At 36.9% G+C, this 17,098-nt stretch overlaps 1 protein-coding gene across 2 annotated transcripts; it reads left to right on the top strand.

Annotated features, from left to right (window-relative positions):
• The first annotated feature begins 311 nt into the window (after window positions 1-311).
• Window positions 312-10,539, top strand: LOC117929475 (extra-large guanine nucleotide-binding protein 3). Of its 2 annotated transcripts, XM_034849781.1 has the most exons (9): window positions 312-633; window positions 820-1,832; window positions 1,934-2,071; window positions 2,914-3,018; window positions 3,117-3,296; window positions 5,760-5,937; window positions 7,291-7,538; window positions 8,465-8,637; window positions 9,571-10,539. In XM_034849781.1, exons 2-9 carry the CDS (start codon window positions 858-860, stop codon window positions 10,163-10,165), a joined length of 2,592 nt encoding a protein of 863 aa, XP_034705672.1. In that variant the 5' UTR covers window positions 312-633; window positions 820-857; the 3' UTR covers window positions 10,166-10,539. The 2 variants fall into 2 exon arrangements, with proteins under 2 accessions (XP_034705672.1, XP_034705664.1); XM_034849773.1 differs by having other exon boundaries at window positions 312-1,832.
• The last annotated feature ends 6,559 nt before the right edge of the window (window positions 10,540-17,098 follow it).

The following is a 17,098-nucleotide window of genomic DNA, read 5'->3' as shown; positions in this document are numbered from 1 at the left end:
GATGCGCACGCGGTTCCACTTGGGATCCGACGGTATGAAGCTTCTCTGGTTTTTAGTAAATTATTAAGTTTTATGCAGCGAAGAGTTGTAAGGGAAGAGTAACTCAACAGGCTTAAGTGTAGTGGCGCATTCATGGCCATGGGATGCAGGTGCGGGTCCTACAGCTGATCGTGCGGTGGAAAAAGGTTCTCTCACTACGTAGTTTTCAGCGAATCATCTGTCTTCTTCTCCACTTTCTCGCCTCAATGGTGGATATGAGCAGAAGCTTTAGCTTTTGATTTTTCAGAGCTTCCAAGCTTCAAAAGGCAAGGCCCTTCCCTTCTCAGATTCGCTTTCAGTTTGTCCCTTCCTCCTTTTCGAATTTTCTCTCTTTTCGATCCCCCTTTTAGCAAATACAGAAGTGAATAATATTCCCTTTCGTTGAATCCGTCCTCGCTCCAACCTTCTAGGGTTTTTCAACCATTTCAGCTTCAAAATGTTTGCTTTTGACTCAAAATTTTCGGTCTCTTTTGTGGCTTTTCAGTAATTTTGCTCGAAACTCGGCCTTCCACTGCAAAATGATTCTATACGCCTTGGTCGTCTTTGAATTTTCCCGGTTTTCAACGCTGCGGCGGCTGCGAAGTGTGGGCATCTGTGGGTGATTCTATCAATTTCAGCTCGTCTCTTGCCTTGATAGTTAATAAAATTTTTGGGTTTGACGTTGAATGTTGTGTGTGCATCTTTGGGTGATTTTATCATGTTCAGTTCAGATGTTGTCTTCATAGTTGATATTTTCAGTTTTGATGTTGAAGATTGGTGATATATAGTGTATCTCTGTAGAAATACCGTGGAATTTTGTAATAATTCTTGTGGAAGAAATGGAGGAGGGAGGGAATTGGAGAGAAATGGTGACCAAGATGCTGCCACCAGGAGCTTCTCTCCCAGACGAAGTATCCGATCTCGATTACTCCATAGCTATAGAGTACGAGGGCCCTCCCGTGTCCTACAAGCTCCCGACAGTCGAACCCCTTGATGTAAATTCATCTGCAATTCCAACTGCATCAATTGCAGAAACCCTTTCTGAATCGCAGAGATCGGTGTCTCTCACTGGTGCCCCTGTAATTGAACCCATTCCGTTGCCCGTATCTTGTATTGCTGGTGTCACCAGTTCTCCAGCACAAAGTCCGAGGGTTTCTGGGAGCTCGGAGTCAGTAGTGTCAGTTTTGCAGAACCCTGATTTTTCCTCAGCGTCGCCCTCGGTGTCACCGGGTTCGGTCCACAATCCTCAGAGTAATGCTACTAAACAGGTGGTGAGTGAGGTGAAGAGGGTGCCTGTGGTCACATTTAATACTGTTGATAGATCGGAGAGGAAAGTGGTAGAAGTGGAGAAGCCCGTTTTTGCTGAGTATGTTGGGGTTTCGAAGGGGAAGAGGGAGAGGAAGAAAAAGAGAGTTTGTTACAGGTGTGGAAAGGGAAAGTGGGAAACGAAAGAGGCCTGTCTGGTTTGTGATGCCAAGTATTGCAGCAGTTGCTTGCTTAGGGCTATGGGGTCAATGCCTGAAGGGCGTAAGTGCGTGACCTGCATTGGCGAGCCAATTGATGAATCGAAGCGGTTGAAATTGGGAAAACATTCAAGGTTGTTATCTAGATTGCTCAGTCCTTTGGAAGTCAAGCAGATAATGAAAGCAGAGAAAGAGTGTTCTGCAAATCAGCTTCGACCTGAGCAATTGATTGTGAATGGATTCCCTTTGAAGCCAGAAGAAATGGCTGAATTACTTGGATGTGCTTTACCTCCCAGAAAGTTGAAGCCTGGTAGATATTGGTATGACAAGGAATCTGGCCTTTGGGGCAAGGTGGGTGTATTTTCAAATACGTTATATTCGGTTTAGTTTCAATGGTTTTGCTTTTTACATGTTGGGATTGCTAAGAAAGTGTCTTCTTGTTAATCTGACAGGAGGGAGAGAAACCCGATAGAATCATAAGTTCGAACTTGAGTTTCTCCGGGAAACTTAGTCCTGATGCGAGTAATGGAAACACTGAAGTTTACATCAATGGCCGAGAAATTACAAGACTGGAACTGAAAGTGCTAAGGGTAAGTCATTTAATTTCTTAAACTGGAAGTTTGACTTACTATTTCAGTATTTCTTCTTCTGTCATATTTTGTGTATTATAGGTCTATATTTTTATAAATAACACTCTCTAGGATTTCCCACTCTCTTTTTATATTTGTGGCTTCTAGGATTTTCTAAAAGCCTCCCAACTGGTATCATATGTGGATGCATACCTTGTTTTTCTCATGAGAAGTGATGGATGAATGTAATGCACCATGATTTAAAGTTTAAACTGGATTGGGCTCTTAATGAGACGTGGCTCATTCTAGGGTCTCCATGTTCTTGATTAAGTTTACTGCAGTATTTTGGTTTAGGGCTCCAAACATGGGGAAAGGCTTATGTTTGAATTAGGTTAACAGCCAGCATTAAACATTGATTTGACCCCTTATGAGCATGAGTCTTGATGCTTAAAAGGGATCTGTTCAATTGGCCCTCATTAGTTTTCATAACTACCCATTGGCTGCTTGATAATGAGGATAGTCTTATTTTTGCTGTGTTGGGAGCACCAACACATATTTACCATTCCACCATATGGCTAGTGGCTACAGACATGGACCATGCTCATATGTTCTAGGTACCAATATGATTTTCACTGTCCTCATCGCATAGATGGTAATCACTCATACCTGGATTGTCTTCCCCAATTGGTTCTCCTTAGTGAAGGAGCATATCAATGTTTCACATGATAGGCTCCTAGCTCACCTATCAAATAAAAAAACAAGTAAGCACTTAGCCCATATGATATGATTATCTGTCTTTCCTAATTTGGTCTTGTAGTTTGTTGTCGATGTGATATTGACACTTAGGTGTTTAATGTGTTCAGCTGGCAAGTGTACAGTGTCCACGGGACACACATTTCTGGGTCTATGATGATGGCCGTTATGAGGAGGAAGGTCAGAATAATATCAGGGGAAATATCTGGGAAAAGGTGTGCATCAGGAAATCACTATTTGATAATTTTGATATCATATATTAAACCCTTGGTATCCTTTACATTACAGTTTGAATTTGCTCTTTCCTAGACAGGCATCAACTCGGTTCGTCTGTGCCTTGTTTTCCTTGCCAGTGCCCCATGGTCAACTTCAAGGACTGAGAGATGAGGCTAGCAATTATACTACTGTCCCAAATTATCTAGAGCAGAGAAAGGTTCAGAAGCTTCTCCTAATTGGACCTCATGGCTCTGGAACCAGCACTATATTCAAGCAGGTACGGCCTTTTTATGCATGCATGATTGGGCTATGGTTTTCCAAAAGATAGCAGTTGGTAGTTATCACAGTTGACTGGGAAATTTAAGATGTGAAGAAGAAAAATCTGAATCATTTTCAAGAATATATTAGCTACTGAACTTACTGGTGATTTTGGTTGGTTCTTAATTTATCTGTCTATATGAGTTAATCTGTTTTGTTTTGTTTTTGTTTTGTTTTATATCTCTAAATGTGCATGTGTATTTTGTAAATTATGTTACTTTCATACGTGTTGCTTTATTTTCTACGTTTCTTTGAAAGAGTACTTTATATTTTTACATCATTTCCTTTCTCTCTTGAAGGGTAAATATTAACCAAATATGTACAAAAACCTGATATTAAGTGCTTGAAATACCACTTACATATTTTTAGAGCCATAAAGATGGGGTCGTGTCTTTTTGTTTAATTGAGTTGGATTTAAAGCACATAATCACACCTTTGTAGCTATTTTCCTAGTTTTAAATTTTAGGAAGTTACTGTATCTGGAACTGGTATATTTGTTGAAGTGTAATACTTACATATATGTACAGGTACCAAAGCTTTCAAGTCGAATGGCATTTCTTATTGGGTGGGGGGTGGAACTCCTAAGAAAAAGGGGCTCACTATTGGAAATCTTTTTGTTCTCAACGCTGCTTTTTTAGGCAAGTGGAACTGGAGATTTGTCTTAGAAAGAGAGCCTCTATGGAAGTGAGTTATTGTTGGAAAGTTTGGGATGGAAGAAAAATTGGTGCTCCAAAGTGCTGAGGGAAGGTTTTGGTATGGGATTGTGGAAGGCAGTTAGGAATAAATGGAAGGTTTTTAAAGTAGGTTTCACCTTATTGTAGGGGATGGGAGGAGAGTTAAGTTTGGTATGATAGATGGTGTGGTGACTTTCCTTTGATAGACTCCTTCCACTCCTTTTAGAAACTTCTTCTCCTTCTTATATGCCATAGCTAGTTCAAAAGATTAGTGGGTAGCAGATGTAAGGGAGCAGTCTAGGAAGCAAGGACTTTGAAGTCCTTGCTTTATAACAAAGTACCATGATTGGGGAGTTAGAGATGGTGGAGGCATTTATGAAGAATCTTCAACCTTGAGGTTAAGGGTTCAATTCCTTACCTCCACTTGCAATTAAATTTAATTGTGCCAATCAAAAAAAAAAAAAAAAAAAAAAAAAATGAAGAATCTTCGAAAGCATATAGCTTTGGGGTTTCGAAAGCATATAGCTTTGGGGTGTAGAGGATAGAGTGGTGCTTAGAGTCTTAGAGTGGAAAGTTCTCTGTAAAATCTTTCTACTCCTTTTTGGCACTAGGGGGTTCAAAGCCTTTACTAATTAGTGATGTTTGAAACTTGTGGGTTTTGATAGAGGTTTTTTTGCATGGGAAGCAATGTGAGGTAGGATATTGACCTTGGGTTGGTTAAAAAGGAGAGGTGTGTCTGTAGGGAACAAAGGCTACATGTGTGAAGTGGAAGAAGGATTTGTTGACCATATTTCTACATTGTGCCTCAACAAGTATGTTGTGATGTTGGTCTTTTCAATATTTGGGATATCTTGTGTGATCCATGCTTCAACAAGACTGATGTTGCTAAGCTGGAATGGGTCCTATGTTAGGAAGAGGCGGAAGAGAGCATGGAAGCTTGCCCATGTGTTTATTTTGGACAATTTGGCGGGAGCACATCAAAGGGCTCAAATAATTTGGAGCAACATCAAAGGATTATGTGGAGACATTTGGAGCAAGTGCTCAAATAATTTTTATGTACTATTTTTTGGAATTTGTTGAACATTGTATAGGGAAGGCACCTATGTCTATGGTTGATTTTATTGACTGGTTAGGTTTGAAGTAGAAGAGTAAAGGAGTTGTGTCTGTCTTGTTTATTCTTTTTGCTTCATGCTCTTTGTATACTCTTTGCGTGCTTTGATCAGCACCCGCTGTAGTTCTTTTTGTATGTTTTCATTCATTTATATATATATGTATATTCAACTGATGCTATTTCTGGCATGAGCTAATATGTTTAGAGGGATAACTTCTTATTATGTTGAATTCTTTACTGAAATCTTACAGCAATCTTTTGGAGAAGTATTCATGATTGCAACAGATTTGTTATTCATCTGTTCAGGAGAGAATTCATTAAGCAGCAGCTTTTGTGTCATCTGATTATGCATACATAGCAAAGCCTCATTTCAGCCAGTTTGAGTTGGCTATGATGACTTGTGAATATTTGCAAATATGCATATGAATCAAATCATTTTCCTTGTGCTGTTGTGTAGAAAATAAAAATATTCATGGTTTGATAGACGATAGTCACAAACAATTAATTGAAGATATCTTTCCCCTTACTGCCTATCATTTCATTTGGAGCTAATTTTAGAAGGTTTTCTCTAAACATCTTTTTGTGATTCCTATATTAATGAGATGCCCATTTTCCTGCTCATTGTGTTGCTGGACAGGCCAAATTTTTGTATGGGAACAGGTTTAGTGCTGAAGAATTGCAGGATATTAAGTTAATGATTCAAAGCAACATGTACAGATATTTAAGCATTTTGCTTGATGGTCGGGAGCGCTTTGAGGAGGAAGCATTATCAAAGCTGAAAGCATCAGATTCCCAGGATCAAATTGCTGAAGCAGGTAATTTTATTATTTACTAAGTTACCTCCCTTAGGTTCTTTTTTCTCATGTATTAAATCATCAATCATGAATCTCTACTAAAGATAGTGCTCTGCCCTTTGGAAAGTGAAACTTTGCTGCATGTATACTTTCCTTCTTTTAATACAATTCTTATTTGCCTATCAAAAAAAAAAAAAAAAGTGAAACTTTGTCGCACCCTTGTAGGAGGTTCCAAGTTTGAGTTTCAATAGAGGCAAAAAGAAAAGTTTTTTTTTTCTTTTTCTCATTTTTAAATGGTTTAATCATGAATTTCTACTAAAGATAGTGCTCTGCCATTTGGGAAGTAAAATTTTGTAACAACCTTACCTGTACTCATGCTCATACTACTACAGGGTGGGTTTAATGAGTCTCAGTTGAATTTGATCTTGACCATTTATACAAATCACTCCTAAAAATTAATGAGGTGTAGTATGCAACTTTTGGTAGTGAGTGATTTGAAGTAAGATTTAGACATGAAATGGGATGTAAAATAATGACTTTGGTTTCATTCTAGAGAGATGTACCTGGAAAGGTACTCTTTTTCTCACGGTTGATAGAATGGTTTAAAAGGAACAAGAAAAAGTCGTACATGGTATTATTGACTTTGAATGAGCACATGGAGGGCGGTTGGATCTGTAAAGGAACAATCTGGTGGTTCTTAGAAGGTTGAGCAGTGTTAAGTATGTATATTGATATAAAGAACACATGCTGTGGAGCAGCAGCTGGTGTAAGAGCAATTGGGGAAGAGACCAATGAATTTCTGATAACAGTGGTCCCTAATATTTTTGAATTAGATATTATGAACCTGGCATGCTGAGGAAGAGGTAGTATGGTGCATGCTATTCATTTATTATATAGCATTAGTTGATGAAAAGTGTTGGTGTTTATTCTGAGAACTATGGGGAATGGTGTAGAGTCTAGAAGTTTTAAGATAACTAGGACTAAGATAAGAAGCAATATAATTCAGAGCTGGATGATGAGGCAAAGAATAGTTATGAAGTGTTGTATGATCGATGAAACACTTCCAAAATTTTCAATTTGAAGGAAAATAGTGCTAGATTATTATGAATTTTAAGACGTCTATATTAAGATCCATTATAGGAGTTTTGAGTATAATTAGATCTTGATTATCAACAATTGAAAAAGATAATGAATATGTTCTAGAAGTTCAGGACTTCTGTTTTCAGCTCTTTTGTACTTTGTTAGGGTAAACAAATTTCCTCTGTATCATCAAGTAGTGGCGTTGATCATTTCATTTGCCAAGGTAAAGAAAGGGGAAAAGTGTTGCTGACTTCACTGCAGAGTCTCCAATAATTGATTTTGACTTTGTTTCAGGTGAAGAGCTTGAGTCCAGCGAAGCTAGTCAGTGTATCTACTCTATCAACCCCAGGTTGAAGCATTTCTCTGACTGGCTCCTGGATATCATAGCAACTGGAGATCTGGATGCTTTCTTCCCTGCAGCAACTCGGGAGTATGCTCCATTAGTTGAAGAGGTGTGGAAGGATCCTGCCGTACAGGAAACATATAAAAGAAAGGATGAGCTTCACTTTCTTCCAGATGTTGCTGAGTATTTCTTAAGCCGGGTACTACATCTAGTATCTCCCTTTTTTTTTTTTGCTACTTGTGCTACAGTAAAAACTTACTTGTAGCATTTGATTGTTCTGTTATTTTTTTTTTCTTTGTATGAGTTTTTGGGAAAACTGGGTTCTTCTTGAGAATGTTGTCTTTTCTAGGCCCACTTCAGGAACTAGTAGGATGTGTGATGAGCATGTGATCTTGTGGTGGTTGGCCAACCAACTGCAAGTTAGGAGGCCAGTCAAGTTTTTTTCTTGACATTTCTTTCCGTGCAGAAGTAATGGAACTAGTGATAACTTGTTCCTGCAATGCCCTTCTACTTTTGCGTTAAGTTGACTGGTTCCTCTGGAGATTTTTTCTGTGTTTGTTTGTTTGGTTCTTTATTCTTTATTCTTTCTCTCTTTATATTGAAGAACTCTTTTTCCTGCTCTTCCCTGATAACTTCTGGTTTTTTTTATAGAAAAAGAAATAGGAAAAATTTCGCACTGCATTCCTGAACCATGTAAGCAAGGGCAATAGGTTTCATTATGCGCCCATGCATCAGGTTTACTTGATTCCACTACCTTGAGCAGAAACATATATGAACAGTTAATACAATTTTCGGACTCAATCTTATAGTCATTGTTATTCTTGGTCCTTATTTTAGAACAAGGAAAATGCTTATGATGTCACCACTTGCTGATATGGCAGGTGGTGATTGGTGGAAGTGACATCTTCCTCAGAATAAGACTATTCTATACTTGTTTCATCTCAATTATGGCGTGTCACAGATGCAATCCCCAGGGTGGTTATTTAGTTTCAGATAACCAATGATTATCTTCCACCCACCCCCTCTCCCCCTTCAAAATATCAGTTACAGTTTACGGTTAGATCTGAATATTCAATAAGCAACATTGATATCGACTAGTTATTTACTTTGTTTTCTTCCTCTCAGGCTGTTGAGGTCTCAAGCAATGAATATGAACCTTCAGAGAGGGACATACTATATGCAGAAGGGGTCACACAAGGGAATGGTTTGGCTTTCATAGAATTCTACCTCGATGATCGTAGTCCAATGTCTGAAACCTACACAGACAATCAGGAAGCTCCATTGCAGCCTGTGACTAAGTAATTTCTTACTCCTATAATATAGAAAAATACAATTTCCCTGACTGCTGAAAGAATTATTATTATTAGTCTTCAAATATTCTTTTACTGCTCAGCTATCTTTAGTTCATTGGAAAAGTTTTCTTCTACTGCTCAGAAATTGTTGCAGTCATCCATGTGGCAGGGCATACTGGAATACTTATTTCCAATTGGAAAATAACTGGTTTGAGAGTCTGCTGTTATTCTGAGCATGCTTTTAAATACCTATTGGTATTCCAATATCTATATGTCAATATGAACCTCCCTCAGTTTTTATCCTAAACTTCCCATGTTTTTGCTATTAATTTCACTTTTCTTTTAAAAAAAAGTAAAAATGAATACCTGTATTTCAGTAGATATCTCAATAATATCTTTGTACTTTTGAACCTTAATATGATGAACTATATCAATATTTTATTCTCTACTTCCAAGTAATGGCAGTTCATATTGCAAATTGTATAGTAAACATAGGATCCATTTTGAGTGTCATATTTTTTTACTTTATTAGGTCTTCTGCAAAATGCAGTGTTGTTAGGGATGGCAGCTAATTATGAGTTAGATATATCTAACTTCTGTTTTCTGAAAATTCTGTATTTGTATTTTTTGCTTTCTGGGCACAACTAAGAATGGTTTATGAAGAGTCAAATATGAGGTGGTTATCGAAATTGTTGATGGGAATAATCATTGACATGCTAAAATAGAGGAATAAGAGAAGTTGCAATCTCAATAGAGTCCCTGGAAATATAGGTTTAACAACATCCACTTGCTTATTTTCAAGCAAGATATCTGATATAGAAATGGGGTTCCAATTGTTTATCCTGCTTCTCACTTCCTACTATGCCTCTTTTGTTTCTCTCATTGGGATTTGATTTATGATCATGGAATTGAGAATGTGTCCATGTTCTGTTTTGCTAGATACCAACTTATAAGGGTAAATGGCAAGGGAATGAGCGAGGGTTGCAAGTGGGTGGAAATGTTTGAAGATGTTCGAGCTGTCGTGTTCTGTGTTTCCCTAAGTGACTATGATCAAATGTCAATTGGCACAGAGAACAGTGGGAGCGGAACCCAGCTTCAAAACAAGATGATGCAATGCAAGGAGCTTTTTGAGACAATGGTGAGGCACCCATGCTTCAAGGAGACTCCTTTTGTTTTGATACTGAACAAGTATGATGTGTTTGAGGAGAAGGTGAATCGGGTACCTCTAAGTAGTTGTGAATGGTTCAACGATTTCAGTCCTGTCCGGCCCCATCACAACAACCAGTCTCTAGCCCACCAGGCTTACTACTACATTGCAATGAAGTTCAAAGACCTTTATGCTTCCCTCACAAGTCAAAAGCTATTTGTGGCCCAAGCTAGGGCAAGGGACAGAGTAACCATAGACGAGGCATTCAAGTATATAAAGGAGGTTCTCAAGTGGGATGATGAGAAAGAGGAGACCTACTACGGGGGAGTGGAGGATTCCTTTTATAGCACAGACATCAGCTCCTCGCCTTTTATTAGGCAAGAGTGAAGTGATTTCAATGCCTTAACTTGTATCTGCTATATAGATAGGGAAGTAAAAGGAAAAGTGCCTGCTGTTCTTATTACATGCTTTTTGGAATAAGGCTTATTTTTTGGGAAAACTGAAATTAATGATACATATATGGGTGGGTGGTCTTCAAGTGGAATGTGTTTGTGGGGGCTTGTGATTTTTGATGGGGAAGAGTGTTTATCCGCAAGTTCCCAATGGTGATGGTGCCCACCAGCCTGGAAGACCATTTTACTTTGTGAAAGAAAATGCAGCAAGCTTCGCACAATTGTTCTGTTATTGCTTTCTTAAGTTGTGGAGTCATATGCAGAAAATGATTCATATAAATGTATATTTGGTCATCTCTTTCACCGTTGGATTGTGCTTTCCATCCCATCTTTTATTTTATATTTGGTGAGTAATTTCAGCTAATCCATAAGTAACATGACTAAACAAATTCCCATTACCTAAAGCAGGTTATTATTAACAATCATGTTTTTAGCATTAATTTGAATTACCCTAATAATAAAATTGATTTTTTCGAATTATGAGGTTGAATTTTAATATCAAATAAAGTGAATTAATGGAAATTAAAAATTCAGACAAGGATTTGATAGTTGCTTCTTTCAAAATTAACTTCTTGTTTCATAGCAAATTACCAAAAAATACTGTCCAAAGCAAATTTTCTTTTATTTATTTTTTATTGTGTGCCTTATTTCGAGATATAAATATTTTTATTATTATTATTATTATTATTATTATTATTAAGAACTAAAGAGAATATATTTAATGTTGACTAACATTAAGAATTGTTAACTAACTAGTAAATTCTAGTTGGACTCCTAACTTTTTACATATTGAAAGTCAATTGTATAACAACAAGGAGTTGCTTAATATTATTTTTTGATGATTTAAGTTGAATTATTATATATTATTGATTTAAAATTTATTAGTTGATTTTATTTTAAGTATTAAGGTTGTTTGACGGGTTAACTTAAAATTTATTTTAAATCATTAAATTAACATATTGTAGACCCTTTCTTAGACCAAGGGATATTTGTTGATCACTTAGGAAGAGTTGGGATTTTCATGTGGAGGAGGGGGGGACGACTTCCATGAAGGAGTTGTTGAGACGTGTGGCAAGGACTATTAAGTTGCCATGGTGGTGGTTGAGAGAGGGACATCTCTGAGCAAAGAATGATGGATGGAACGAAGAGCTTCAGAGGATGATGGCTGGAACAGGGACGTTTGGTGGAGAGAAGAAAAAGCTAGGTAGAGAATGATCTCGAGAGAGAGAGAGTTGGGGGAGGATCGGAGAAGAAGGCGAAGACTTTTGTTGTTAAAATAACTATGGACTCACATATGGAGCATAGTTTATGATTAAACTATTTGCATTCACGTATTTATTTTCTGTTTGTTCTAAGGTATGGGCCACCTCATGTGTAGAGCCCGATACTATATGTGTCTCAAATGATGGGCCTAAGACACATATGGCCTAATATTTAAAGGGAATGGTTCCTAAGACATAGATGATATATAAAGGCCTGTGTATGTTCATAATTGAAAAACAGTTTTTTGAAAAGAACCAGAACGCGTTCTCTCCCGCTTCCCATCGCCAGAGAGATTAAGAAGGGTGGTTTCCCTCTATCGCCTTAGAAGATTCATACCATATTCAACACAAAATGGACTCAGGTTTGTTCCCAGGCAATGGACAAAGACAAACATGTTTTTCTATATTTGATACATATCTAGTTTCTGTTTTTGGGTGATCATGGAGGATATAACATTTTCTGAGTTGGGAAAAGCTACAGACTCAAGTGCTTGGAGTTGAGCAATCCTTGCTCGAGTGGAATTATTTAGGTGCAGCCATTGTATGCTCTGTTTTCCCATTTTTGCATCATTCTGCTCTTTTCTTTCGCTGATAGTTGGTTTTGTTTCTGATGATTGAGAGTGGGCATTAGAGATCATACATATCAGAGTTGGTCTGCATACACTTTCTGTTCGATTTTTCGGTTTTTATAGAATCAGAAATCATGCTCTATTTCTTTGCTTTGTTTTGGTTTCTCTGTAAGATGCCTGCAACCATTTTTTTTTTTCCTATTCTATATTTTGAGTTCATTTTGGTCACTCTCAATCAGTTCACAAGCTCATTGACAGACTATGAAATGGTGCGAGGTTTAATGGTCTTTGGTTTGTTTATGTATTCTCTATTTTGGTCTTTGTTGTGTTTAGGGAGTATCCCGGCCAGCTGGGTTGGCCATCTTGGTTGGGATGTTCTTGAGAGAACCCCGTATACCACCTTTCACACAAACGAAAACTCCTGGCTGCCCGTATTGCCATGTAACCCAAGCACGTTAAGTTGAAGGGTTTTTGTCATAACTCACGTTTTTGCTGTATGGAGCCATTTCAGTTTTGTTTTAGATACTGGGTTCTTGTTCACTTGCGAGGATGGATGATTTAGTCTAGTAGGGTGGTGAGCAATGGTGTGCCGGCGGTTCAGAAAGTCCAATATCGAAGGTTGAGTTGGGGCAAATGCTTCAAAAATCAAGAAAGCGCACTACAATCTACCATTGAAGTATCACCCGGACAAAACCCAGATGCTTGAATCCAATGATCGAATCTCTCCGTCACACCCATGCCGCAACACCGTCATTCCATCGCCACCGTTGATCTCCTTGGCGACCACCATTGTCGCACCTTTTCCACACACCACCCACTATACCTTGGCACCCATGGAGTTGCCTCATTCACGCACCGTAGCTCTACCACCTCCGGTTGACGCCCACTATGCTTGCACCGCTATCACTTTCAGTCCCCCATCTCACAGTCATCCCACTACTCATTCATTTGTTGATTCCTACGGTATTTGTTAATGGAGTTTAGTTTTCAAATTTGATGATTTAAGGTTGTCCTGTTTGTTGTTGGATTGAGTTGGTCTGGTCATTTGGGCCTTAACTTTTAGTTTTTATTTCTAAAGTTCAGAAAATTGTTTTGTTTTTGTTTTTAAAAAATTAATTTTAATGAAAGTCCGGAATTGTTTTTAATAAAAGCTCAGAGAATATCTTTAATAAAAGACCAACAAATTATTATTTTTCAATAAAAACAATCTAGAACATTATTTTTGAATAAAAACAGTCTAGAATTTTTTTTATTGAATAAAAAATAGTTTAGAAAATATTTTTATTAATAAAAATAGTCCAAATTTTTTATATTTTATTTTAAAAGGTTCAAAAATCAATTTTCAAATAAATGTAAAGTTCCAGAAAATTCATCTTAGAAAGTTAAAAAAAAATGTTTTTTTTTTAAAGTTTAAGAAAATTAATTTTAATAAAATTTCAGAAAATTGTTTTTTTATAAAAATCCAAAATTTATTTTTTTAATAAATTGCACAATTTTTTTTTTAATAAAACTGTCCAAGTTTTTCTAATAGAATAAAACAAATACTTTTTGGTATATTAAAAAAAATGAATAAAGTTTATTTTATAAATAATTTTGGAAATTTTTGTTTCCTAGTAAAAATCCTTTTTTACTAATAAAATTGAGTTGAATATTTGTGGACCCCTCATTTTACTTTGAGTTCCCACTCGATGGCCTGACTCGTTTTATTTATTTATTTATTTGGTGAAAATTCTTCGTCTTTTGATATCAAAGTTTAATTTTCACAACTTTAATTTTCAAAACTCCAATTCTCAAATTTAATTTTCAAAATTCTAATTTTCAAATTTAATTTTTTAAGAAATCCAATTCTCAAACAATTCTTCAAAATTCCCATTTTCATTTTTTCCAATTTTTAAATAATTTTCCAAAATCCCCATTTCCGAATTTAATTTTCAAAACTTCCATTTTCTAATACTTTTCCAAAATTCCAATTTTCAAATTTAATTTTCAAGACTCTCATTTTCAAATAATTTTTCAAAATTCCAATTTTCAAATTTAATTTTCAAAACTCTCATTTTCAAATATTTCTTTTTAAAATTCCATTTTTTTAAATTTAATTTTTAAGATTTCATTTTTCAAATAATTTTCAAAACTCTAGTTTTCTTTCAAATAATTTTAATTCCACTCCAGTTTTCAAATATTTTTTTTTATACTACCACTTTTCCTCCTTCATTAGGGTCTTAAGTCACTAAAAATCCCATTTTTAAATACACTTTTTAGGTAAGCACTTTTACAAATTTTCTTCAATTTTAAAAAAAAATTCCGTTTCTCTTGAATTTAAATAAGCATGAAGACAATTTTCATGATTCCAAAATAATGGAATTTGTGGGATTAATTCATGCAAAATAAATTGGGCTTTAGTGGGAGCTCTACATATGAGTTTTCTCTTTTGATTGTCAACTGTTATACTTAATGAATATTGTCCGATCTTTGTCTTGCTCTTTGATATGCATGATATATTTTGTATTCATTATTGCGCACTAACTCTATTTCATGATAGCGCTTTATTACTTGCTACCAAGGTACGCTCTCACTCTCACTTTCTTTATTTATTCATTATCATGACTTGCTTTTGATCTATGATCATTTTGGAATCCATTGATCACCTAGTTAATTGCCACACTTGCCTCACTTTATTTAGTAGAGACCTTACTATAGGGCTTATAAGGGTGTTAGGGCTTACCACCATACCTTCCCAATAAGTAACCTGACCCCCGGACCCAACTCGATTTTTCATAGTCTTGTTTTTCCAAATAAGGAGTCTCACTTATGGTTTTCTTTCTTATTTTTTTTCCTTTAAAAATAAAACAAAAATAAGTAGCGACTCCAAGTCTTTTCTAAAAATCATATTTTTCACCAAATAAAAACGAAAAGCGTGTCTCGCCATCGAATGGGAATGCATCGAGCAAAATGTGGGGTCCACAAAATGGCGACTCCACTAGGGAATTTTTGAAGGTCAAGCTAGAACTTAAGTAGAGGCAAATATGACATTTGATTAGTCGATTGATGGATACCTTCTCTTTGTGCTTTTCTATAATTGAGTGTTCATAGCACACTGAGAGTTTGATGTGATGATTTCCTCTGGTTGACTGCCATATTCATTTGGGACATTAACATGCTGATGACATTGATTGATTCTCTTTATTGTCTTAATATATTGATTTTGCTCATGCCATGATTATCCTGCTCGCTTTGACATGATGTTCACTTTGTTGTATCTCTTGTTTGTCTTAGTGTTGATTTTCTTGCTTGTATATTATCTTGATCATCTTTGTGCATGCTATCCTTGTTGCATTCATCTTGATAGTCATATTCTCGTTTAGTTTGTGTGTGGACATGGATGATATACCTATGCTCTATGTGACTACTTGTTGCATGACTGCTATTCTCCTATGTGATTGCATGTTGCTTGTCTGTGTGGGTCACACATCTATCCCCTTACCTCAAACCCTCTAGTTTTGGTCATTCATTTCTTTTCGGTTCTTACATTTGCAAGTGTGAGGCCTTGGGTGTACTTGTTTCTCTAACCGAGCTAGTGGTTAGGAGTAGGGTCTAACGACGGGCTATATCGATGTTTGAGAGCATTCTAAAGGAGGCCGACACATTTGTTGATTGGAGTCCGATCTTTGAAGACCTATATAGCCCAGACCTAGATTTCAAGATATTTGTGTGACCAATGTGTTTTCTCTCTACTTAGTTTGATAGGGTTTTCGGATGCACCCACACCACTCATTGTGCACTTTAGTTGACTACTGAGTGTTGAGAATTGTGAGAGCTTTCACCATAGGAAACCTCATAGGATGCCGAGGTAGTGCATGTGTGGAGGTGATGACCACCTTGTATGGAAGTGCCCCGTCTTTCTGGAGGTGTGCAGAGGGTTATGTACCACTGGAGGGTACGATTGCTTCTGCTAGGGATCTTTTAAAGTCCACCATTTTAAAGCCATCTTGACCTTGTAGGTTGAGCCTTAGATCATTCGACTAAGACTTCTTTCCTACACGTGGGTGCATCTGAGAGCCTTCAGAGCCTCTTTAGTTACAGTTCGGATCCAATACTCCATCTTTTGGTCTCCAATTGAGAGTGCTTAGAGATCGGTACGAGTTTCAGTATTAGTTAGATCACCTTTTTTCATGTCGCCTTAGATTATTCTTTTCACTCAATGAGTTTAACATGCTTTTTCCCTAGGGTTTTTGTCTTTCTCTCTTGGCTTGGCATATCCTTTCAGTTGGTTGTCTTTTGCTTGATGCTTTAGGATATGTTCGTTGATCATGTACACCTATCATGGGCCCAATACCCTATTCTTTGTACAATCATTGATTCAATTTTCAACTCGATGCTCACATTTTCATTATGGAAAAGTGAAAGACACGTTTTCACATTTACACTTTTTTCGAGAGATTTGCCTTGATCACCTTATCATTTTTTCTCTTTATGGAGCTCGAGTTGAAGGTTGAGTTAAGGATATGTGGTTATAGATGGAGTATCGATCTCATGATAGCGTGTTTCTCACACCTCTTTCATCTTGGATTATTGATAAGAATTCTCTAGTCACATTTGTAGCCATCTCGCAGTGGACACCTTTATGACTCTAGAGTTCTCATCATACATCCAAATTTCAGATGACCACCCCAGGACCATGTGCTTGCATGTTGTATGGTTGTATTTTAGGGTTCTATCTTGTGTCCTTCATCCATTTTGTTTGCATTGTAGGGAGTTAGTTTAGGAGTTGGTTGAGTCTAGAGTTACATTCCTAGAGTAGAGTTGGAGGTCGATTGATCAGAGCAGATTCACATCAGAGTTTAGATAGTTTAGTTGAGATGTCTGACGAGCTAGCTTCCACACTTGCTTCTATTCAAGAGTTCATGGCAAGAGTCAGTAGATGCTTGGATCAGATAGAGAGCTCTCACCAACATCATCATCCAGTCGGCATTAGCACTGATGAGATAGTTCCCCATGCATCTTAGACAACTTAGGTTCTTCCACCTGGGACTTCACATG

The sequence above is a fragment of the Vitis riparia genome, chromosome 2 (genome assembly GCF_004353265.1).
Source record: "Vitis riparia cultivar Riparia Gloire de Montpellier isolate 1030 chromosome 2, EGFV_Vit.rip_1.0, whole genome shotgun sequence".
Taxonomy (NCBI): Eukaryota; Viridiplantae; Streptophyta; class Magnoliopsida; order Vitales; family Vitaceae; genus Vitis; species Vitis riparia.
Note: the sequence above shows the minus strand (reverse complement) of the source record. Positions and strands in the feature narration are given on the sequence as shown.

What these genes read in the sequence shown, in the direction of transcription:
- LOC117929475 (XM_034849781.1), top strand. Translation starts at nt 858, where the DNA reads ATGGAGGAGGGAGGGAATTGGAGAGAAATGGTGACCAAGATGCTGCCA. An exon ending in CTGAGTATTTCTTAAGCCGG is followed by an intron (nt 7,539 to 8,464) that starts GTACTACATCTA and finishes TCTTCCTCTCAG; the next exon opens with GCTGTTGAGGTCTCAAGCAA. An exon ending in CCATTGCAGCCTGTGACTAA is followed by an intron (nt 8,638 to 9,570) that starts GTAATTTCTTAC and finishes CTGTTTTGCTAG; the next exon opens with ATACCAACTTATAAGGGTAA.